This window comes from Carettochelys insculpta, chromosome 1 (genome assembly GCF_033958435.1).
Source record: "Carettochelys insculpta isolate YL-2023 chromosome 1, ASM3395843v1, whole genome shotgun sequence".
NCBI lineage: Eukaryota > Metazoa > Chordata > Testudines > Carettochelyidae > Carettochelys > Carettochelys insculpta.
In genome coordinates this window covers 221,358,778-221,384,935 of record NC_134137.1, presented here as the reverse complement: position 1 = coordinate 221,384,935, position 26,158 = coordinate 221,358,778, and the positions used below count along the sequence as shown (strand labels likewise).

At 44.6% G+C, this 26,158-nt stretch overlaps 1 protein-coding gene across 1 annotated transcript; it reads right to left on the bottom strand.

Moving 5' to 3' along the window:
• LOC142011587 (protein spire homolog 1-like) lies at positions 1-26,158 on the bottom strand. Its single transcript, XM_074991365.1, is given in 16 exon segments — positions 1-187; positions 2,682-2,824; positions 4,399-4,426; positions 5,291-5,355; positions 6,590-6,721; positions 10,844-10,992; positions 12,657-12,729; positions 14,861-15,000; positions 15,414-15,543; positions 16,552-16,734; positions 19,517-19,585; positions 19,842-19,967; positions 22,215-22,379; positions 23,030-23,061; positions 25,742-25,982; positions 26,150-26,158. Coding segments are annotated over 16 exon segments (1,872 nt in total).

Here is a 26,158-nt window from a genome sequence, read left to right as displayed (position 1 = left end):
TCATTCCAATTCAGCCCATGACCTGGACCTTTTCTTGGGAGGGATGCATGGCTGCTGGCTGGAGAGGACATGCAGCAAGTACTGCTCACATTTGCTACAGATGTCCATGGAAGGCCAATCCCTCATGGTCTCTCTCTGAGAGGCAAGAGGCTGTGCGAGGCAATGGGGTTCAAACACTAGTGGTACTCTGAAAGTCACAAAAATGAATCCAGGCTTTAGTGAAAAATAGGTGGAGTGCTCTGCCAACCCTTCTCCCCATTGCATCCAACAGCCACTTAGCATTTGATCTAGAGCACAGTCTTGGATGGTGCTGAGCACCTTCAACTCCCTTCAGTTTAAGGGATGAGTGGAACAAAAGCACCAGCTCATATGCTTCACGGTGGGAGGTTGCGGGGGAGGCGTGCGGGTACAGGACGGAGAAGATGGCCTCCAGTGGATCAAGACTGTCTGCATCCTAAAGCCATTGCTAATAGATCCTCTCAGCTACGAATATACATTCTTTACAGCTATGGCTGGTCAGGGCGGGCGGGGGGGTCACAACCTTCTGTGAGACACTCTGGACCTGGTGATTTGTGCTGGTCACCTCCGGCACCAACTACTGCCAGCCCTTACAATGAGAGCAGCTATGTTGGCAGAGCTCCAATTAGTTCAGAATGCAGATACCCACTGTGAAACAAATGTTAATGGGCTGTCATCTGTGATCCCAAACACTGTCCTAACCCAAACTGAGAAGTAGATCAAATCCAACTGCTGCAGTGGACAGCCTTGTCCTTTTCAAAAGGGAGACCTTTCAAATCCCAGAGGAGTTTCCCAGTTCTGATCTCATGGACAGAAACTCCAGACCAGAAGGAAGAGACCTAAAAAGCTGTCTTCTGATCTCCCCCACCCTCCGGCAACCTGACCATAGCTTTACAGCCCCTTACATCACAAGCCAACAACATCCAGACCTTAGCCAAATCTGTCCCAAATGTTTTCCCGCAGTAAGAGGGAAGGGCTAAAAGAGAAAAAGTTAACCTACTTGGATCTCCCCCACATTCTACAAGACAAGACACTGCTTTTTACTTGATGTATTTTTCAGATGCACTCAGACATGTAGCATAGTCAATGAGCAAAAAAACTATTAGTCTGGCTTGAGGGACGAGCACTCTGGGCCACAAAGTCCCTGCCTGTGAAGATGAGCCCCAGTGTGCAACTAAGCTGTGATATATTGAACCTGGGGAAGTTCAGACCCTAAGTCTGAAACATGTCAGAAGCTACATCTACACTGGTATGCTACATCGAAATGGCTTATTTCGATGTAGCGAAATCGAAATAAGCTATTTTGATGAATAGCATCTACACATCCTCCAGGGCTGGTGCCGTCAACGTTGGGCAGCACTACATCGAAGTAGACGCTGCAGGAGAGCGTCTACACACCAAAGCAGCCCACATCAAAATAAGGGTGCCAGGAACAGCTGCAGACAGGGTCACAGGGCGGACTAGCACTTTCTGGGCAACAGCTAGCCACTCCCTTAAAGGGCCCCTCCCAGACACACTCAGTCTGCACAGCACGCTGTCTGTAGAGCCACAAGCCCACACACCCCATGGAAGCACCATGGACCCCCAGCAGCAGCAGCCAAAAGCCCTGGGCTAAGGGCTGCTGCACACGGCAACCACAGAGCCCTGCAGGGGCTGGGCAGAGCATCTCTCAACCCCTCAGTTGATGGCCGCCATGGAGGACCCCACTATTTCAATGTTGTGGGACGCGGATCATCTACACGTGCCCTACTTTGATGTTCAACATCGAAGTAGGGCACTATTCCCATCTCCTGTTGGGGATAGCGACTTCGACGTCTCGCTGCCTTACGTCGATTTCAACTTCGAAGTAGCCGTGCCAACTTTGAAATAGCGCCCGCCATGTCTACACGTGGCGAGCGGCTATTTCGAAGTAGCAGGCTCGTGTAGATGCAGCTAAAGAAGAGCTGGGAGATGTCTTCTGACAGTAATAGCTCTATTTTAATGTGGAATTACAAAATGTGTATTTAGTAAAAATCTCCTCTCCTGTCCTGCTGACATTTCCAAGAATAGTGTCAGCTCAGATACTGTAATTCTGACCTGAAGGCACACCCTCTATTTAAATGACATTTTCCCTGGGAATAAATCAGATACTGAATAGGGATTATCAGGTGATTTTTTTTCCCTACGCTAGCGTCACAGAAAGCTATTATTATGTCTGGAAGTTTTTCAGGTGAGTGTTAAACTGTAGTCCACCTTACCCATCTCTGTCCAAAACTTAACATCCAGTCATTAATAAACCAGAACAGTAGGCCAACCAACAGTCATTCAGTGTAACAATTGGCCAAGAGCACTAATGATGTCTGTAACCAGTGTTGCCTGTAAGCTGTGTGCTTGTGCAGCCGCTCAGGATAGTTTTAGCTGCCACCCGTCTGGTTAGTAGAATGCTCACAGCTAGGTTTTGTTTCTGTTGGTGGTGCATATTTGCACATGCAAAAATTTATTCCTCACATAGATGGAAAAGATTACAGCAGCAATTGTATTTGCCTGTGCAGGTTGTTTCCCAGAAGCAATGGTCTTCCCTTGAAAGGAACTCTAAGACACCCAGAAAGTGAGACTACAGAAAGCAAGTCTCACATTGAAAAACAAGAACAAAAACACCCAAAGAAACAAAACACCCCACTCACCTAGAACAATCCCATTGTTCTACTTCTATCAACAAAAGCATAGCTTTCTGGTGTTGGGTAGCTGGGTCCTCCTCCTTGGAGAGTCGGAGTGCTTTTATTAAGCTAAGCGGAAGATGCACACATGGCCTGAAAGGCATGGACATCTAGAACCAGAATGTCATGAAATTTAAGTCATCAACAGAACAAATTCTGCGCTTTAGAAAGCCGCTATGGCTCAGGGCAAGTTTGCCAAGTGTAGCACTAGACATGTCAATATACTAGTAAGGGGAGAGATTTTAGTGGTACCAGGGTCAGAAAATTCATGGTACAGTAGACTCTTTCATATCTGGCATTCTATCATCCAGAACTCTCAAATAACCAGCATTTTAACCATAAGTAAATTTTAGTTACATTTTCCATAAGTTCAGTGTAGTGAAAGTTACATATAAATAAGTTTACCATGTACAATACTACTGCTGTTGGCAAATAAAGTACTCTGCCTACATTTTTGTTTCTTAATATCTAACCTTGTTTTTCATTAGTGTTATGCATTGCTAGGTATGCATCTCTATTATCCAGAATATTTGAGTATCTGCAAATCTCCCAGCCATGGGGCTGCCAGATATGAAAGATTTTACTGTAATAAAGTACTTCTCAGAGATCGCCAAGCACTTTACACAGATGCATAGGAATCATCATCAGCTTCATTAGCATGGGGAGAGAAAAAAAGAGGAACACAGTAGGGCAATTTTCTAAATGTCACAGCAAGTTAATGACCAAGCTTTGAATAAAAGCCAGAAATTGTTTTCCATTTACTCCCTCATCAACTGGGCTATGCAATTGTCTATACCAGGGGTTACCAACCCCTGGCATCCATGCCAACAGTGGCAGGTGAGCTGATTTTCATTGGCGCACAAAGTGGGAGTGCAGCCCTGCCCCTTCTCACCCATGCAGCCAAGCGCTTGCTCAAAGCCATGCCACCTGTGGATTAACAAAAGACCAGCTAATGCTACCTACCACCATCTGAACGGTAAAGCTCTGCATCTTTATTCATGAATGAAGCTGTTGTAAGTAGGACTCATAGGCTGTCTACACTAGCTCCCTACTTCAAAATGGTGCATGGTAATTAGGGTGTCAGACTATTAATCATGTGCAGTGGTGCATATGCAGCACTTCAGCTAAGTCTCCCCCACGGCAACTTCTAAGTGTTAAACTTCAAAATGCTGGCGCGTGCGTAGCTGCAGCTAACACACCAGTACTTTAAAGTGCCTGGGCATCTTTACTCCTCAAAATTTTGACTTTGACTTCAAAAATTTAACACTTCGAAGTTGCTGCAGGGGAGAATTAGCTTAATGAAGCACTTCATTAATAATCTCCCAACACCCTACTTACCATGCTGCCTTTGAAGTAGGGAGCTAGTGTAGACACACCCATAGTGACTAAGTAGCATCACCGGCACTCAGACCATATATAGAGCTGATAAGCTCAAATTTCGGCACTCTGCCTCAGAAAGGTGTCTGACCCCGGTCTACACACTTGTGTACATACATATTTTGTTACTGTTTTGGAATTTTGAGAGCGCGCTTCTGCAGTTTTCTTAGAAGCAAGCAGGAGAGAGGTTTAAAATTGGAAGAATTAGTGGGACAGAAAATACTTTCTATGAATAGTTAAACACATTGGGGAGGCTCAAGGCACAGAAACGAATATGCTTGTCTATTGTCCAGAGTAAAGGACTTACCTTGACACAGCAATCGCAGCAGATGATGCTAAAGGGGACATATAAAAACATTATTTGCATGGCACTCAGGACATCCCGATACTGCAAGCCAAAGTGTCTTTCAAATAAGCTCAGAGGTATCATGTGAGATTATAACTTGTTCCCTTGGCTTCACAGTTAGAACCTTCCCATTCATTGGTCATTCATGAGCAGACTAATATGTACTCGCTTAAGTTAGTGATCTTGTGTGAAAGAGCTCCAGCCTATGGAACTGCTCATTGTTTGCCACACACACTCAACATTCATAATTGGGTGCTGGTGCTGTGTAACTGGGTCACCAAATGACAGGGTGCCTGAGCACTGCTCGATGACCCATACTCAATGAACTCCTCCTGCCTTAAGTTTAGTTACAATGACTAAGTTTGTTATAAGCCCCAGATTGGTTTCCTCCAGGAGCAAACCTTTAGGTTTATGAACGAGAAGAGGGCTCTCAACATGTGCTAAGTCACTGATGCATTCACAGATCATCCATAAGATTCTTGCTTGGAGCATTTGCCTAGAAACCTGATCTAGAACTATGCCACGCTCTGTCCCAGGACTCTGGGGACAAGTCAGATTCCATGCAACTGATGGCTGTCTCCAGCAGAGGGGAAACAAGCATGTATCATGAATGGTAAGAATGTCATTATCTTCCACGAATTTTAAAAATAAAATAAGGCACTATAAAGGTGAGAGAGTTTTCCCTTCACTCCCAACCATAAGAAAAGTTGAGAGTGCTTAACTACACAGGCAAAATTAAAAGGGCAAAACCACTTGTGCCATTGAGTGCCACAGTCAGATGAGTGCTTGGCACTTTAGAATAGCTTTTATGATCCTTTCTTCCACTCCATGACAGTTTTCTGCATCAGCTTACCTGCTACAGAGATGACACATATAAGGCCACAGGAAAACCATCTGCTTGTGGCAATGGAAACAGACCTGTAGATAAGAGTTACCGATGAATGCCAATGGGGAGCAATTCTTGGCAGTACAGCATAGCATGTTCCATATTATTCAGTGTCCTGAAGGCTAGATATACAGTATGGCAGAGACAAGAATTAAGAGTCCCAGGTAAAGAGGTTTTCAGGTAAGACTCCAAACGTGGGTGTTGATGACAAGATGCGATTCTGATAATAACCAGTGCTCTAGATCAGGGTGAGCAAACTTCTTATGCTGGGGCCCACTTTTTGTCCCTGCAATTAGCAGGCCTCACCCTGCAACCTGTTTAATGTGAAGATATACCTATCTGACTCAGAGCTGGAAGGGACTTTCAGAGCTCATGGAGTCCAGTCCCCTGCCCTCATAGCAGGACCTGTCATCATCCCTGACAGATTTTTTTAAGTCTATTTACCCAAGATCCGCAAGTGGCCTCCTCAAGGATTGGAGCTCACAACTGTGGGTTTAGCAGGCCAATGCTCAAACCACTGAGCTATCCCTCCTTGTGTAGTAGAGCCCTACTTGGAGACCAGATTTTTATCTGCATCTGTAAAAATGAGGGGCAAATACCCTCATTGTCATCTGTGGGTGTGTGTACCTACAGCTACAAAAGTGGATATGCACATATTTGGAACGTTCTAGATACAAAATTTGTATCCATATCTGTAAAAATGAGTGGTGGATGTGGGCACCTGCAAACGTAAAGTGGATGTCTGTGGATTTTCAGGGTTCTCTCTTTTGCTCAAGTAAAAAAGCACTTTGATCTAATAGTCAAGTATCTGAATGTCCTTCAGACACTTAAAGAAGCCTACTTTAGAGCCTTGGGTTTGCATTTGCTTACATCATCTTTCAGGGTGTCAGAAATCCTATTAAATATTCCACCTTAAATTTATTTGTTTCTTGTGGGCCAGCTAGGACAGAGTTCTCTCTTATGTTGGGAGCAAGGGATCGGCTGAACAATAGGAGGCAGTGCTAGGGACTACTTAGGGTCTAGATTCAGCATGAAAATTACATTTAGAAATTTAACAGTGTGCAGCGTCTAAAGCTTCCATCTGGACTGTGCCAGGACTCTTGAAGATCAGCATAAAATACAATTAAGTGAAGCCACTTGGGATCCATTTACCTACTGAGAACTTTTTATTTCCAGGAACAGGAGGACGCGAGTGCACAGAGAAGAGTGAAGCTGGCAGACTCTTCAGAAAGGAAGGGCAAGACATCAGAGGGGAATGGTAAATACCTTGACCCTTGAAGATATCCTAGAACTGTCTCTTTGGCAGGAGCCCTCCATTTCAGACATCATCATGGAATACCTGGTTCCAATCAGTTCTGCAATGGTTGGTGACGGCCAGCTTACAGGAGACAGAGAGTCCTATGCAAGAGAACAGACCAAAGAAAAGCCAGTAGTCCGAGTGGGACGCTAAACTCAAATTGAAATCCAGCCCCACGTTACTGATGGATCTAGAGCAATGTTTCCCCAACTGTGTTCCGTGGAACACTGGTGTTCCATACAATATGCAGTGAAAAAGATTTCAATGCTATTAATATTTTTCTAAAATATTAAAGACTGTGTGTATCAAAAATACTAGGGTATTTTAATATTTAGATTGTAGGTATATTAATATTTATAATGCCTAATAGTATAGTAATGTGATTTGTGCCAAAATGGAGATGCAAAAACACTCTTCCCATTTAAAAACAACAATCAAATGTTACTTTTTTTATGGAAAACTGCAAGAAAATAAAAATTAACAAATTTAAAAACCAAAAGTCAAACAATTTTTCTACCTAATTCGTTTTGCGTTTTTCATAAAAATTGATTTTTAAGCTTTAATGAAGGACAGTCCTTTTTTGACTATTGTCCTTCCTATTTTTGTACAAAAGAACACTAACCATCATTCTTTTGGCTGTAAAACTGATGCTTTGTTTTGTGTTTGTACTTTATTTTTTATGCTTAATTACAGGGTTGTTAACTGTTCTATCAGAAGGACATTAGTTGTTCATTTAGATTATTTTTGTTGTTCTTTGTAAAATAAGACACCTAAAAACTTTTAAAAAACCAATTTGAGTATTATGTGCAACAATTTTTCCAGTATGAAACCTCTCCCCCCTCCTTTTCCTCCCTCCCACCGCTCCCTCACCCTCAGACCAGCATCTGTGTGTCCCATCAGTATATTCCAAGCCCATAAGTGTTCAATAGCCACATTAGTTTGGGAAATGCTGGACTATTGTATGGTAGGTGCCCAAGTGATCTCAAGCATCAGTTCCCAAGATCATTTCCAAGTATCCTTCTGAGTCACAGTCCAGCCATGCCAGAGTCTGAGGGGAGCAAAGGATGACCATTGAAACGCCCAGCTCCAATCTGGAAGGTGAGGCATGTTCTGAAGACCAACCATGAAAGACCGCTTCAGGCCACAGCTGTACTTCCTGCTGCCCACACAAAAATCTCATTCATTGCATTAGGAAGAAAGATAAGCCCAAAAGAAAGACAACCCCTGGTACACAAGTGCAACATATCCCCTTCTGCAAAACAGGCAACAAAGCAGCCGCAGCCGCCACTGCCACAAAAGGGACTTTATTTAGAGGTTCAGTACACAAGTCAGCACAGAGGACCAGTGCTACAAAGATACTTAGGAAGCTAAATCCAAGTTTTAGGCTCAGCTGTGGTCTACAAAACCCCTAGTTGGCAACCAGCCAACCCTCTAAGTGTCAGCTCACTGCTGCCTCTCTCCAAGCATCCAGATGCCTAACTCTCAGAGAGGGCTGTCAACAACTGGGGTAGATGGGTGCTCCTCCAGCTAGTTCATAGGCAGAGCTGGATCCAGCCGGCATGTTCTGAGGTTCTTTAAAAGCCCAGCCTGCAGGGCCCAAGAGGTACCATCCTAGAACTTTCAGCCCAGTGGCTTGAGCACTCATGTGGGAGGCTCAGGTTCAAGTCCCCTCCCTCTGAGGGGAGATGCCCTCAGCAAAGTGCTCTCAGTCTCTTCGGCTGCAGCTCTTCCCCTATGGATCACTACTAACCTGGGCCAGAGAGATTCTTCTGAAGCCCAGAGATTTGGGACCCACGTGAAGGATAGGAGACGCCAGCTCCAGCTTTATCAGGAGACTGAGCCTCTTGCCAGACTATCCCATGGCTCAGAGGTTAGAACACCCCAGAGAGGTGAAGGAGGAATTGAACCTGGGTGACCGCTCTATCCACTGGACAGAAAGCTATGAAGGTGGGCGGCACTGTCACCACCTTCTTCCTGCCCCACCCCACAAGTTGTGTGGTGTGAGCCAAGCACTTAACTCAACAGTAATTTAGAACCCTAACTGCCGGACTCCAGGAGCCATATTCCCAGTTTGTGGCTCATGAGCAAACAGACCCTTTCATGAAGGCTGAAGGGAAGGGCCTGTCCAAGAAGTAGGACCAACCCCCCCCCCACCCCCGCGTGCGCATGTGCACGTGCACACACAGTCAGTTCTCTCCTTGCCTAGTAAGGTGCTTTAGAAAGTAATCCGCAAAGCCAGCAATTTGCATTAATTGTATATGTACACAAGCGCCTAACTCTGTGGATTGCATTGTTGCTCCTGTGATTTTTCTAAACACCTAGCAGGGACTGGGATGCTGAACACTGCAATACATAGAGTGGATCAGTGCTCCACAGTCAAGCTACCTACGCCCTGCTAGTCACTGTGCAGAGGTTTAATTTTTACTTGAAGATAGCTGCTAAAGGCATCCACATGTGGATAGAAACTTCTTGGGCCCAGGTTATTTCCCTTCTGAACAGCTACACTGAACATACTTTTGAGAAATGGCCCATTTTCACTCAGACAGGATTTTCATATCCAGCCTTCCCCCTTTGTCTTGGGTTGCACATACCCTGGGATAAAATAAGCCATGTTTGACAGCTTCTCACTGTCCCTCCTGGTTTCTAGTGTTCTAGGCTTGGCAACTACAGCAGTCAGGATGACCCACTTACATGCACCAAGAGTGTTCACCTTCTCCAAGCACTGGAAGAAGAGTTCTAGAGTACTTTGTACCTGAACTCCAGCCCCCGTGTTAAGCTATTAGAAGACAGGAGTTGGGTACCACACCAGTCACCACTGTGCCTGGAAGCTTATTTTGAGTGGGTTTAAAAAAAGCCATGTTCCTATTAACACCAGATCTGAGGCCATAGCTGCCACTATCTAGCTGCACCTTTGGTACCACTTGCTTTAAAACTGGTGTTGGGCCTTGTCAACTGAGAGGTCGGGGGAGGGGACAAAGGGGGACTGAGCAGAACAGAGTAGCCAGCACATTTATTGTGGCACACCATTAGCCTAGCAGTTTGGCTGGCTTTTTACTCCACCTCCATCAGTGCAGGGTTGGAACAGAAAGAAATGGAAGCAGTGTGACAGGGGGTGGGTGGGGTCAATGATGGCTTGCTTTTCCGAATGTCACTTTCAAATTCTTTATTCCTGATGTGCAGTTAGGAGCACTGTGTAACATGCTTATGAATGGACTTTAAACATCAGTAAGAAGAATGTGAATGATACAAGTTGAACCTCTCTAGCCTGGCACCCTTGGGACCTGACTGGCGCTGAATGAGAGAATTGGCCAGTGGTCCATATTGTTGAGCATCATTACCAAAACTTGCATGGCTTATTGGGGTCTTAGAAGACATTAAGGGGTAAATTACAGCTAAACAGCACACTGAGAGCCTGGACTGGTGGCTGTAAGCAAACTTTATGGGACCACGGGAAACTTGGGCACACCCATGATAGTGATTGATCAGCTAACTAAAATCATGCCAGATGACAGAGTTTGCTGGATGAGAGAGTGCCAGAAGTTCAGCCTGTACTAGTTTCTGCTGAATATATCTTTGGGTGCATTTTTAACATTTTTCAGGAGCTCTGGCATTCTGGAAAGTGCATTGATTTTAAATGGTACTCATCAAGGGATTGTTACCTCAGCGCATATTCAGACTAGCCAAGCTAGAAGGGAACAGTACAGCACCACCTATGCTAAGAACTGACAGAGGAGCAAGTACTGAACAGCAAAACTGTCTGAACACTGGATTTTTTTTGTGCTTGCTATCAATGCTAAAACCCAAAAAAGGGTTGAGTCAAAATGTTTTCTTTCAATTTAGATAATTTAAAATTGGATCGATTTAGATTGACATTTTAAGTCAAACAGTCATTTGGAACCAAAAATAGATTAAAATGTTTATTTGGGAAGTATCAAAAATGAACTGTTTGTTATAAAAACCACTAAACAATTCAGCAAGCTTATCAAAGTTGTAAGACTTTTGGTATTGCTGTACCTGCATTTTATTGAAAATGTTTTGGCCAGCTCTAGTAAGAGTTCAAGTTAGGAAAGTTGAGTCATTCCATTTCCCCCACCCCTCATTTCATTGCAGAGCTCACTTCTATCCCAACATCAAGCTACAACCCTTGGCACTGTAGCCAGGCCAGCTCATTACCAGCTTGTGACCTCACTGGTAGTGGAGCTACAGACCCATACAGGACTTACACGTTCCTTGGTTTGAAGTACACTCCCTGAAGACCTGGGCCTCCCTCGCCAGGAAGGCTTTTGCTGATTTAGTTTCCGAGAGCTGCTTGTTTTACAGTCTCCTTGCACTGGCATTCTGTGGGGGGTAAACGTGCCATCTGGAGAGAAATCTGGAAATGAAAAAGTAGGAAATGGTAACAAGTGTAGGTGCAATCTGGGAAATTCCAGAAATTCTCTAAATGAATGGATCACTTAAGTGCTACAGCCCAATCAGTTTCCGAAGGCTGTTCTAAAGACCCTCTTTCCTCCCTTCCACCACTCACCAAGAGCACAAATGCCCAAGTAATTGGGTACATTCTGATTAGAAATGTAAGCAAGCACCTGACGTTTATATATGGTGTGATGTTTGTGGGTTTTAAGAGAGAGCCATTATTTTAATGAGAACCATTATTGCAACCATGGTCCTAAATTTGCACCAAATCTTGTACAAAACAGGCCAAGTAAGGTGTCTAATGAAAGCTTGAAACTCACTGAATCTGTTTATGCTGTATCTGTATCTTTCTTGTATGTGATGTTATAAGATTGACTCTGTGCTTGTATTAGAAGTGTTAAGTCTGCAAGAACACAATAGGAGGTGGGGCAAACTATTGTGAAAGAATTCCCAGCCAGGTAAACAAAATGGATTCCAACCTACCCCTCTGGAATTTAGCAGGTGTGTGTCATCTGGCATGCTGCCAGTGGCAGAATACCTAAAAGAGGACATGCATCTTGTTCTTGCAGACAGAGGAATAATGAATTTCCCTCCACATGGACAGAGGTATTAAGAGGACCCTGAGAATCTCTCGTCTGCAGACCAGCACATCACTTCAGGAAGAACTCTGCTATGAGCTGAGTCCAAAAGGATTGTTGGCCCACTCTAACAAAGGACACATTCCAGAGACTTAATTTAGTAGCCTATTTCATCTGCTGCAGCCTGTATCAAGAAATTTATGTTTGATTATGTAATTTGACCACTAACTCTCACCCTATTCTTTCTTTTTATTGATAAACCTTTAGATTCTGAAGGATTGGTACAGTGTGCTGTTTTGGGTAAGAGCTAGGTATATCTTAACCTGGGAATCTGGCTGGTCCTTTTGAGAAATGGAAGAACAAGTTTGGATTTGCTGAGCCTGGGTTTCATAACTTCCCATCTGGACAAAGAGGGATAATGACTGTGGCACCAGGGAAGCTGGTGCACCTGAGGGATTCACTTGGGTAACTTGCTGCTAGCCAGGAAGGCAGCAGAGGTGCTCTTTGTGACCGGTTTGGTTTGCCTTATGGTGGAAGAACTCCAGTTGGGACTGTAAGTGGCTTTTCTTTTAAAAAAAAAAAAAAAAAAAAAAAAAAAAGCCATTTGCCCAAGTTTGCCCCTTTCAGCAATGCCTGGAACCACCACCACATCACGCACCGTGCCCCCGCCCCCAACATCATATATTACATGTGGCATATCTACTTTAAATCACATGGTAAACTTTCATTCCTTTCATTCATGCATTCTAAAGCATTACTGAATGTTTGGTACCATAACATACACCTTGAGGTCTGAAACTGAAGATGTGCAATTTAAACAGATTCAACAAGTTGCACAGCAAGAAACTGACTTGAAAGGTCACTCTCCGTGTGAGCAACTCCAGGGAGATCCTCAGATGCCTCTTGCAGACAAGTGGCTTCACAGGAGGCTGAAGCAAAGGAAGATGGACCAGGGACAGTTTCCACGAATGTGGAGGACTCACTGATTCAAGTGTTGAGACCATGTTGTGGCAGGGTAGAGCAAGGCAGAAAAGGACATACTAACCTGTGCTGCTGGATGTTAGCACCGATCTGTCCGAGAGGACTCCCAAGTTGAATTCCAATGCCAAATCTGGTTCCTGTGGATCAGATAGGAGATTCTGGCAATGGATGTAAAATATCACCTCAACATAATCTACAGCCCCTGAGAATAGCAGATATGCTCCTCCTCGACAACGAATGAGGCAACAGGGGCTCGAGAGAGGCAGCCATCTGGTGGTGGTGGTGAGGTAAGCAGTAGTGGTGAAACTATTTTATACATTAGTACAAACAAGTTATGCATTGCTCCACTAACGTGGTTAGTTAACATTTTTGGTGTAGCTGGTTACCACCCATTATTTTGTAATTTATTACTGTCATCCTAGCCTTTTCTGCTTTTAGAAGGGGTTAGGGTATTCATCGTTTTTAGAAAAGGGGTTAGTGCCATACTTAATATTGTTGTGTCCAGTGCCACCTTCCTGAAGTGTGTTTGCACAAAGTACTTTGCGCCTTCTAGCACTCCTTAAATATGTGTATTTTTGCAGCATTAGCCCAATACTGTGACCTTACAAGCAGGCAAAGCCTAACATTTGCTCACAGCCTAACTTTTGCTAGCATAGCTTTATATTAGCAATGCGTGCCCAATACGTACCTCAGGCCTCATACCCAGCCTCTAACACAAGGGCTTATATCTCAGTTTCTCTCCCTATTACACTACCCAAATCCTAACTTCAGCTACAGCTACCTCACAAGACTCAGGGATGGAGGCTATTCAGAGTCAGCCCTTCAATTTAGACTCTTCCTCTAAAGCTTTGAGCCTATGCCAGAAGCTACATTTTTCTAGCACCAGTTTGCAGGCAGGAACTCTTAAAAGCCACTCAGGAGATTCTGTGGGTGACCCCAGATGGTTCCTGGTATTAAACGTCTTGGCCTCTCTTGCTAATCCAAACTAGCAAAGCCTAAGCCCCTACAATAGAACCTGCCTGAGAAGAGATCCTAAGAGTACAGGATGCCTTAAGCTTGGCTTTGTTTTAAAGATCCTGAACTTTTTAGCTTGTGCTGCTGCAATCCTGCTCACTAAAAGCATTTGTACAAGCTAGAGTTACACCAATAGGATTCAGCTGACAGTGTCTCATATAGCGCTATTGACTGTGAATGATCACAAGTTTCTACCAACTGTAACTGTACTTGTACAGTTCAAGCGTAAAGATAATTCTGCAAATATCCAGTCACATTTGCAATTGCTTAAGTCAGAGGAAAACATTTCACTGACAAAAGTGCAAATAGAAAATAAACCTCCAGGTTTTGTACAGGAATATTTGTGCCAGAAGTAGTGATTGCATGGGGAACAGAAACAAAAAGCTTGAAATTCAGACACCAAGTACACATGAATTGATCGTGAACAGTTCTGAGATTTTTCTGAAGATGACCGATGACTTTAGCGAGTTACCAGAGTCATCATTTGCTCTCAGGCCCTCGGATGGGGAATGCAAAAGGAGCAGTTGCCTTGGATCCCTTTGAAGTGCAGTGGCAGCATTCCATGCACAGCTCTGGGGGAGCATGGAGGGCAGGACTGACTGCCCTGAGCCTCAACCCTTCCACTCTCAGAACCCACTCTCCTACTGTGCCCCTGGACCTGTGGTAGCTGTCAGCCCTGGTGTTTGCATAGATATTCCACAAACAGAGGTTGAATGATTACCTTACACAGGGTATGGGATAGAGTGGAGATTATTTACTCACGCAAGTTAAACGCCTCCAGCGTGACAAGTATCAGAGAGACAGCTGTGTTCGTCTGTATCTTCGAGAACAACAAGAAGTCCTGTGGCACCTTATAGACTAACAGATATTTTGGAGCATAAGCTTTCGTGGGCACAGATCCACTTTGTCAGACAAAGCGGTCCTTTTCCCACAAAAGTTTACACTCCAAAATATCTGTTAGTCTATAAGGTGCCACAGGACTTCTTGTTGTTCACCTCTGGAGTGGACAACTATGACAGAAGGAAGGGGAGTCAAAAACATTTTGGCTAATGTTGGCTACATAGATCCCAACTCTTACAAAAAAAAAGGAGTCTTGGAATTTACGTTGAGAGCAGTGAGAACCTCTGTTTTAAAGCTCCATCTATACTACATAATCATGTTTTTATCCAGGGCTTGGGTTTCTGGAGGATAGGATTCAAATGAACTGATGGGTACTCTATTCTCTAAAAACAAGATGTAATTTGAATGGCTCACCTGAAATTCTGAGACCAGCAGGTCAGGGACCAGTAGCTCTTTGTTAACTTGGTGAATTGTAAGTTCTGTACTGGCCTTCTGGACAGATAAGACATTGCCACACTTGAAATTCGAGGAAAGGGCTGGCATCACAAAGGTATCTGGAAAAAAAAAAATAAACCAAGCCAAAAACCTGCAGCATAATGAGCTGTAGATGCAAGGCTCCAAGTCCCATACTGGAACTCCTGGAGGCAGTGATGGCTCAGCAGCCATTCGCCTCTTTTTAAGCTCACCAGAGTCGAGCCCGTTATCCTCTCTCTCATAAGAGGTAAGACACTCCAGCCAAGGCAACCAGGCCCTAGCAAGTGACATAAGCCAGAGATGCAGAGGACTGGACTAGATGACCCTGAGATCCCTTCCAGATACACGATTCTATGTATGTAAAGCAGCAATGCCAGTGCCTCTGAAAACTGAGCCAGAGCTCCTTAGCCTCCCTTACTTGACCCATGACCAACTCACATACCACAAATATGCCTACCACTACTAATGGATGCCCAGCAGTACCACTAGCTACCTTTGTGCTTGCTCCAATTTCTCTCTATGGCAGATGGACGAAGTTTCCGTGGTTGTTTTATTTCCATCATGAGCAGGTCATGCAGACTGGGTTCTCTGGGGGAGTGCTCCTTCGGCTTCCTCTCTGATGCCTGCAACATGAAATTGAGCGCTATGAAGAGCCACTGGATAAGTGAAGATCTCCAGAGCAGCAGACATACCTCTTCTGACAAGTCAGTTTCCACACTCAGCCAGAAATTTCTGTAGCCCCAGCACACTCAGTACTTGTAACCTGTGCACAGAAGCTATAAGCAAGTGAACCACAGCTTGACTAGGATTATTCAGAAACATATTAGAAGGCAAAAGAGAGGAAAAGCAGATGCATGAGTTATAAATGGGGTTTAGTGTGATAGGCAAGATTTTGTAACAACAGATCAATCACAAAACTGTTTCCCAACTCATGCCACAGAGCTGGCTTGCAAGACATCACATTTCATGCCAGCGTTTAGAACTGACCCAACTCCTTGCTGACTCAAACAGTGGCAAGCATGTGGTGCTGCAGTCCTTTTGAGGAATTCCATCATCATCCCTGGGCATCTTAGCCATCAGCAGCACTGGAGCCCACTGACCCATCACAAATCAGCCAGTACAGCAGAACTTGTTGGGAGCTTGGTCAGCTTTCCTTATTTTGCCCAACCCCCACCCCATTTGTGTGCTGCTCTGGCCCTCTGCTTGAGGCATCCCAGTAGTAAACTTCCCTTTGGGTCTCTCTCATGGAGGAGTTCTCTATTGCCTAATTGCATACTTCCAAGGAGATCGGGAAGGACACAGCTTACAGAGCCTGTGAAGAGATAGATCAGGGTTTCCAGAGCTGGGAAAGAGAGTAAGCGAGGGTCAGTTTTATGACGTATCTTCATACAGGGTACTGCTGCGTAAGCCGCTGTAAGCTAAGCTTAGTTCTAGGAAATGAAGTGAGTTGATGGGTGAATATGGTGGTCATGAGATGCTCAAATGGAGCTCATGAGGGGTCACCCATCCTTCAGGCCTGGCAGTTACTCAGAAGGAATGAGTCTGAGGATGAAGGCTGGGTTTAATCAAACAGATGTCAGAAAACTATAGTAGCAGATTCCATACTAAGCAAGTTGAGAACCATTGCTCACCTTCACCTTGCGGAGGGTGTATTTCTTGCGTCGGATGTCCTCTGCCAAGAGCTCGTAGGGAGACCGGGCATATTCTTTGGGGGGAACGCTACAGTGGGGTCGCTCCAGGGTCTTGCGCAGCCTCACACCATTCCGCAGTTCCCCGATGACATCATGCCACAAGCTAGCCTGCAACGTGAGCCACTTAGGTCTCTGGAACCTCTGAGATGGCATTCTCTCATTCAACAAGGGGCTCAGCTAGCCACTACAAGCTATTTGTAGCTGCACACATATCTGCTTCAGATTTTCATTTACGCTTGTTTAGAAATCTAGGCAGAGCAGTACAGTACAGAGCAGAACAGGAGGATGGTTTGGGGAGGGGGGAAGGAGGACTCAGGTGGGTTCACATCCTAGTTGCCACTAACTTTTGGGGTATAGCCTGGTGCCACAGTTTGCCTGAGAAAATGGCTAAAATAAAATTTAGCTACCTCAGATGACTGTTACAAGGCCTATTGTTTCTGAATCTCTCTTCGAGGTCTTTGGAAAAAGATACAAGGCAAGATATTAAGATAATTAAAACTGGCCTATGGTATGAAATGCAACTTTATAATCTATTTGAATGCTCAAAATAAGGGAGGAAGAAAAGAGGCAAAGCCGAAGCAACACAAATTAACCAGAACTATGGGATCTAGACTCAGCTACAATATGTATCCATCCTGTTCTTTACATCAAAGGTAAGGCACCTGATTCTATGTTGATGCTTGGGCCTGCAGGATCACACTCATTAACACAAAGTCATTCAGTTCAGCTCCACACGTTCAGGAAACGTCATTAAATTGTTGATTTAACTCTTCTTATATTGAGCTTAAGAGAGAATCGAACCCAATAAGAAGGCTGTTTGGGTGCCTTACTATTTTTTGGTTTAGGACTGCCTTAAAACTAAGTGCCTCCCTGCAGCCTTCCTCACCTACCCCCTCTGCCAAAAAAGATCTGCAATATTAGGTCTTGATTACTCTTCATGGCAGGATGTTTGGAAGACTTGACAAGAGCCATAACCAAGCCCCCCAGCAGCAGGGATGAGAGGGGTGTTTAGCTGCATGCCGTGATAATCAAGAACCAGGCCTGTCCATAGTTTTAGCCTAGATAAACTCCAATCCTGTTTACACTACAAAAGTAGAAGACTGCAACTAAAGTAAAGGACAGCCACACTAAGTCATTCTTTCCTGAACTATTGTATTTCTGGAGGAGCAGAATATTGAACTACCCTTTCAACCCAGGGGTGTCCAAGACAAGACTGCAGGCAAATTGGCAAATAGCAAAAGAGATGGACACAATCAGCTGTATGACAGCTTAAGCTGAACTGCCTTCACTGACAAGACTACGTATCTTGGTACTGTGATTACTGCAATCAGCATCAGTCACTTTTCTACTGGTAACAGCACTTCACTGCACAGGAGGGTATTAAGTACTTTCTTAGCCATCTCAGCCATGGACCTTAATGTGATCCAGACTCTGTATGGGGCTACCCAGACTTCTTGAGAGAGAACGTTGTGCAGGTTTCTAAAACGTGTGTCCCAGGCACTACTGGTGCCAGGGTTGCCCAAGCAGGAAACGCCAACAGTGTTAGACCCATTAACACAAAGAGATATAGAGCTATGAGCACGCTCCAGCCACATAGCAGTGATATGGTGAAAAAGGATACACTTAAAGGCTGGTGCAACAGTTATGTTCCCAAGAGGCATCTAAACACTGACGTCAAGGTGATTGGTGTCTTAGATATTCCAATTTATATATACACACCTCCTGCTAGGAAGCAGTTTGTAATAGGTGTGCCTAAGGAGGGGCCTGCCTGATGGGGATGTTCAGCATACTGGAGTGTATAATCCTGTGCTCCATAGACTGCTTTAGCTACCAGATGCCATTCAAGACAGCCATATATCTATAGAGCCCTACTTAGTTCAGGCCCTAGCTGCCTGGCAGGATGGTGCAAACAGCTGGCTTTTGGGGGTGGGGTGGGATGGTGAGGAAGGAGGTTTGCATCTGGGAGACTAAGGGTAGAGGATTGGCAATGGGGCTTTTGAAACCACACTTTTCTTAATTTAATAAAGCTGAGTCCAGGGGATTTCAGGCCACACTGCAAAGCCCATGGATTTACTTGGCTCTTCCCTGAATAAGTGACGTGAGGTTGATTCGGTGGTCTAGAGAGCAAGAGTTAACTCACTAGTTTATTTTAATACATGACAAAATTGAAAAGATGCCTAAACACAAATGTCACAAACATTTTCACAGGAATGGTTTGTTATGTTTCAAAGTGAACACTATTTAGACAAGAGGAGTGGGAACAGGTCTCTAGGGAGTTGCTGTTCCTGTCTCTTACAGACTCCACTGCATTGGTTTACCCTGGCAAGGCTCCAGTCAAAAGAGCTGTTTGTTTTTGGTTGCACACCAAATTCAGTGGCCCAGGATGGAACAGATTAAGCCATTCTCCCTGCCCCAGCCATCTTGGAGTCTGACAACTAGAGTGATAGGCTAAAGCAGGTGGTGGGGAAAACAAAAAACCAAAACATGGAAGCTATATTGATATTGAGCTTTTTTCTGTGAATGTTCCACCATTGTTTTAGCTTTGATAGCATCTGTGCAGCTCTAACAGTTGAGGCCAATGTCCTTTAATTGCCTAAACCTCCTCACAGCAGGTCTGCGAAACATGGTGGCAAGAAAGTCACTGACTAAGCTACAGCCTTGTTTCCCAGTGCTCCAGTAGGAGATCTCCCCAAAGCTGGCAGTGCAGACAAGACCAAAGAGAAGAGAATTCTGTGGGGTGGATAGCAATTCCCCCCTGAGAATTAGAACTTAAATGTCATGTGTCACTTGGCACTGAGAGGGTTTTAACTAGGTGTGTTCATCTGACTCATTTTAAGCTGGGAAGTCACTGGAAGGCCTCACAGAGTGGAAAATAAAATACAAACCAAGAACTCTAAATGCCTACCCAGTAATTATCCTTTTCCCTCGCAGAGTCATTTTCCAGCAAGTCCTCCACATCCATTCTTCTTAGACTCTGTCAAACAAACATGTGAGCGGATCATTAGCCTGTACTGTGTTCAGTCATTCCTGTATCCAGCCTGTCAGCCGTTGTACTGACTACTTCAGTAACTTGGGAGACAAAACACAAGATGAATGTATTCTGGTGACAGGGAGAAAGCAGACCCTTAGCTGAATCACCTTCTGTTTGGAGGGGAAAAGGAAGAGGATTAGTTTGGCATTACGTGTGTGAGGTAAGAAGAAACTGCTGCTTAATGAGGCTTCCAAAATACCTCTTTGGAGCTCTGTATGGTGTGCATTAGCTTCTGAAGATCTACATACTCAGCAAAGAGCGCCCTGCAGATCGTTCTGTAATAGCTGGCAGCCTCAGCAGGCCGTGGCAAATGCTCCTCACAGATCTGAAATGAAATTCAGTCATATACTCAGCATTGATGGTGAAGGACAAAGTTCTGATTGAAATAAAGGATGGGGGTAGGAGGGATTCTAGATCTCCTTTTCCAGTTTACTCAGGCAACTGGAACACCTTGCCTTGAGTCCCTTGCATGTTAAAGCACAGAAAAGCCTTCCCTTCTGTTGGGAGGACAAAGGAAGGTGGAACAGGGAAAGTGAAAAGCCAATTTTGTACCAGCAATAACGAAGGGAGCTATGTAATTTCCTGTCTTACATATGCAAGACATCTCCAGAACTTTAAATAACTCATTTTCAGGTGAGACTGCCATTTTCTGAGACATGGAAAAGATGGCATGTTAGAGGAAATCACCATGCACTCTCACGACAGACTTCTGTTCTCCTTAAAAAAAATAAATAAACCAGGTAGAATGAAATTATGGCTGCTCTGTGACTTGAGCACACCAGCCAGTTGTCTAATGACTGCAGAAAGAAAACTTGAATGAGAACAGTAATGGACCAAGCACAAAGTAGGAATCATTAGCATTTAAATCCCCGCTTTTTCAGGAACCCACTGCAAGATCTTGAATAAATCATGTTTTTCGTGCCTCAGTTTCTCTGTGTGTAAAATAGCAGAGCCATAGTGAAGCTCAACTGTCAGGGATAGTGGTACGTCCTGCTGTAAGTGCAGGGGACTGGGCCTGATGACCTCTGAAGGTCCCTTCCACTTCTGTGAGACAGGAATATCTCCATATTTAATTTTTGCTCATGTCTGGACAGTGCTTTGAAGAAACTATTCCTCACTAACAAAAGAGCACGTGCTGCTTTAGACATAACTTTTCTCAGTGCCTGCATACTGCCTTAGTTCCAGTGACAGAATCTCTCCCCATATGAGCAGGTATTCTGGGATTTTAAAAGTTAATATAGCCTAGAAGTACATTTGCAAAACCACTACATCATTGGTTTTGCCTGCTAGAGGCCAGCTGCTTGGAAAGAGGATAACTCTTAAGATGAGATGAAGCGTTTCCTTTAGCTTTGCTGCTGCTTTTGAATACAGCATCCTGCAATTCCTTGGTATATAGGAAGAAGTGACTGGGAGTATCCACATTTGACAGTGCGCTAGTCTCTCTTAACAGCTTGCAATTCAGCTGCTAGGTCAAGAAGAGTCTCAGGAAGACAGAATCTTGCAAGTACTGACGGGCCTCTCGGTTGCAGAAGTCCTGCCTGTGATAGGCCAAGTGCATTATCATCATGCTTTTTTATGGATGCGCACATGACTCTTTAAAAATAGGGACTTACCCCATCCAAATAACCTGGCCCTCCATAGGTGACTGGGAGAAGTAGGACTCAATCATGCTGCCTGCAGGCATGTTCCTAAAAGGTTGAGTTCATAGCAGGCACTGGCAGCAAGAGACAGCCACAGAGGAGAAAACTGGAGACGAAGATCCTAGCTGTGCTATAGATATTAACTGAACTTATAAGTAACTACAACTTTACACATGGTGCATTTTCCCCATCCTCACTACAGTTAGTAGCTGCACCAGTGTAAGTGGGGCCCCCGCCCTTGATGGCAGGGTGGCCTAATGGCTAGGCCCCTTGTCTGCAGCCCACCCCTAAAGCCTGTAGTCTTAGTTTGAGGTGATGCCCCAAGACTCTAGCTTCCTCTCTGCAGGGGGTTGGTTTTCTGAGGTTCTCCCCACATCTCTGCCTGGGAAAGGGTTTGGTGGCTCCTTCCTTCAGCAGCTGACCTGGTGGCAGCTCTGACTCAGGCACTGCATGCACCAGAGACAGCTCCTACCTCTTGGCTGGTCAGCCCCCAGCTGGGCTAGCTTCTCCCCTTTTATACTGCCTCCAAGCCTGACACTGGCTGCAGGTGAACCAGGGTGGGGCTAATTGTGCCAAGAGGCTCTGTTTAACCCCTGCTTTGCCCAGCCTTCCCCTTCCTCCCTTAACACCATCTAACTATGTGGGGTCCCAGCCAGTGGCCTAGGCTGGCACAAGTTTCCTACAAGCTGAATGGCACACTTGTTTGGATATGTGTATGTTGCCCAAACAATGCCCGTGGAACTACCTTGCTCATTTTTCCTTTCTCCCATATCTGTGCAATCTTTCAGAGTGCACCAGCTAACAGGCGCTGGTGGGACCTCGACTGTGTCTTCCCAGAATGTGCTGGTATAGTCAGGTGGTGAGATAAGTACACATACATTAGAGAAACCAACATGGTTGTATAGGAAAATAAATACGGGGTGGAGGGGAACCTTGAGGACATCCTGGAGAGTGATCGCAGGTTTGATTGACTCAGTGTCTAATTTCAGAAGGAGGGAGATCAGCTTCTCCAGTGGTCCACTCAGCTCTCGCTCCATATAGTTGTCAATCCCCCAGTCCAGAGCTTTGTAGATCACCATTCCCAGGCTCTCCATCAACTACAAACAGAAGCCAAGGAAATGGTCATTCAGATTAACACAGAACTAATATGGTATTGTGGAGATAAAGGTCCTAAATGATATTCCAAGATTTGACCCCTCCCAACACGCCAGCACCTTTCCCCACGTTTAAAAGCATCTGCCTCTTTTGACACATAACAAATCTTACCACTGTTATACAAGCAGCTACTGAGATGCTCCCTGGATAAACTGGGCCCAAGAGATTGGGGCCAAATTCACATCTAACACCCACATTGGGGTAGCTAACATTAAGTGAGCTGTTGCAGCAAGAAGAGCAGCCTGCATTTTCCTCTTACACTGCAGGGCTGTGGCACAGGAAATGCTCTCCACATAGGGTATCTCATGCCCCATGCATCTGCATCAGTTTTGCATTTAGCCCTTGAATGTCCCCTAGACTTCCTCTCCCATACAGGGGATAACACTTGAGTGATCCCATCCGGACAGCACGAGTGCCAGGAATATTAGATGACAATGGATCTTATGAATCTGCTGTGCCACTGAAGATTCCTATAGTTAGCCCGTTTGCCAATGCAGACATGTATCTGTGCATTTGCCGTGGTTTTTTTTTTTTCCCCCAAAAAGTGGTGGGGCACAGAGTCTTAAGCATCATCTTTCAACTCGAGTCTTACCTGGTCCTCCAGTTGTTGAGTCATGTTAACACCTGAAACAGAGTTAAATATAGCAGTTTATCAATCCCCACAGACTTAAGTCCACCCTAGAGAGTAAACAGAGTCAGTGCCTGGTTTCTCTCTGGTGGTGGATAGGACGGGTTCCCCTCAGGGTGCCACCTGAAATGGGTATCACTGAGCCCTCTTATCAACCAGCCTTGGCTCCCTCTCACACCCTGCTGCTGTGACAAGATGCAGACCCACTCCCCAACCTACACTTCCACAGGCATACAAACAGGTAGGGACACACCCAGCTGCAGCTATGTGCTGCCTCTCCGCACAGCCACTCCATGAAGCAATAGCAGAAAGGCTACCACTGAAATAGCTTCTAGCTTTCCAGTCTAGAACTCCAGAGAGATACTGTCCTGCCTGGGCCCAAACCCCAAGCAGTATGAATTTATTACCCAGTTCACCGCTCCCTCAGTGGGGAAAGGAACACGCAACAGCCTCTCTGAGCTCAGGTCCCAAACACTTCACTCCAACTTACTGGTTTAGTGAAAGCAAAAAACCTAGTTTATTAATTTTAGAAAAATATATTTTAAGTGACAGCAAACAGATGAGAGCAGATTGCCTAGTAAATTAAAAAAAAAAAACAAACAACAAACACACACACCCCATTTAAATCTACCACATTAGAAAGACAGGATCTAAATTAAACAATCTCACACAGACAGATGCTACAAATGGATCGCAGAGTCTTAAAGCAGAAGCTACACTTGCTATGCAGCTTGGAATCCCCAGGTCTTTCAAATGCAGGCTAGAAACCCCTTTAGCCTTGGTCCTGCACTTCCCCTAATTCAGTCTTTGTTCTTCCAGTATTTCCATGAGTCTTCTTGTATGGGGAGCGAAGAGCCATCAATGATTTCTCTCCCTTCTTTATTCAGCTTTAGCATATGGTGGAATCACTTTATTCTAAAGCTCAGTTTGTGGAAAAAAAAACACTAACATCCCAAGATGAAGTCCAGAGATAGGTGGGTTGGTCTTATGACCTTGTGAGATCTGTTGCAGTCTAAGGAAGGTTCACCAGGTGCGAGAAAAGCTTCTTCTAAGGCTTACTGTTTTCCCCAACAGCCAGTTACCCTGCATTGGCCCTTCACAACCAGCTATTTAGTCTCAAAGCATCTTGTTTAGTGGGCATGACCCAGCCCACTACAATGACTGCATTGGAAATACATGCACATTGGAATGCTGATTAATGTTAGATTAAAAACAAACACACACCACATATATGCATTCAAGTAAGATAATCATTCAGCAGATTATAAAACTCTTCCAATGACAACTCGCATGACTCATTTTGCATAAAATGTGCATTGGTATGCTAGACTCATAGCATTCCAAAGACTAAATTGTCCAGTGTCACAGTGGAAACACAGAAGCCTTGGGTGATATTACCCTCTCAGGAAAGTGGAGGATCAAACTGGAGATGACTGCAGGTCACTGGAAAAGATACTGGGTTCATCTTCCATTTGGAGCCAGGCCTGGGGGGTTATGACCTACTAGTGGATGTCTGTTAACCCAAAGAAAAAATAATTTTCTTTTCCTTCCACAGCCAGTAGTTTGCATGTTGTGGTGGTGGGGGGCAGCAGCAGGAAGGGCATTGGAAGAGAACATGCCTAAATATAGCTCTCTCTTTACACCAATGTTTGCCTTTGGTAAAGAAAGGCATATTTATTGTCTACGTTTTTTCTCTCAAACAGAAAAAAAAATCTAGGAACAGCCACAGAACTGAGAGAGTTTTAATAAAAAAAATAAAAGAGGAATGTGGGAATGTGATTCAGCTTTGCTGAATCCCCAGTCGTTATCAGCCACTGGTCCCTCTTCTCTTACCACCCATGGCCAATGCTGACATTCCTATACCAGTACAAAAACTCTACTTCTGGCAAACGTCTAACAGCAGAAATCAAGCAGGCTTGAAAGTACAGCAATACGATTAATCAGGTCTCTGGTCACCAAAACCTCAGATTAGGACACAAATAATTAGTGAGGCCACACAACAGTTGTGACAAATCAGGACAGGAGTAGGGGTAATAGGCCCCAAATATTGGGAGTCCCTATAAAACCAGAACATCTGGTCATCCTACAGATAATATAGTGCACGTGTGAGCATCGTGGCGGGGGGAGGGCAAAAGAGTTGCATCTATGACCCCAAACCAGAATCTCTGGACTCAACCACGATCCAATAAATAACCTTTAAAGGAAAAAGCTGTCCTGGGTTGTACTTCTACAGCACTTTTAACAAAAACCTTTGCGAACAGTAAATGAATTTCAAAACATCACTGTAAATAAGAAAAAATATTTTATGCCTTCATTAGAGTTGAGGAACAGCAACAGCTGCAGCGCTAGAACCCCCCAAAAAAACCTTTGGCTCCTAGTGTGATACTTTAACTGGTAGAAACACAGCTGGTGTGATGTTCCACCTTAGTATCACTTGCCCAATGTCTCTTGATGCCCTAATTGGTTTGGAGAATACAGCCCTTCATATTAGAAGCATAGACATTGGATTCAAAGACAGATCAGGAAATACAACAGATTAACTTTCTATTTGTAGAGGGATTAACTGGATTCACCATGGAAAACTGTATTCTCACAGGCATGATAAAGAAACCCATAACATTATTAGAGGAAGAAAACTTGTTTAAGAACCCCACCCACTACTGCCTTTTTTCTTACCAGATTTAGGACCCACCACGAAGGAAACAGCACCATCAGAGTGGATAAGGATGCTTCCCAGACCATTAACCACTACAGGGTGGCAGCCCTGAGCCAGCAGCTTCATTTCATGGCAAGACTGAAAGCAAAGAGCCCAAGCTTGCTCCTCACTTATTGGCTGGTCACAACATCTCAGAATCTCTCCCAGAGAGATCTTAGTAGCAGTCCACTCACATCTTGAATAATCCATTTTTTACTTTCACTGTCCCACCCTCCATACACTTATTTTTGTGAAAACTACATCACCTCCTGTCCTCAGACAGGCAGAGGTGTGTCTGGAAGTCTCTTATCCATTCTGCTTTGCCACTCCTTCAGGTGAAACCACTTAGAGCAACTTTAGTCTAGAGCTCCTTAAAGTGGTATTTTTACTTTCATCAT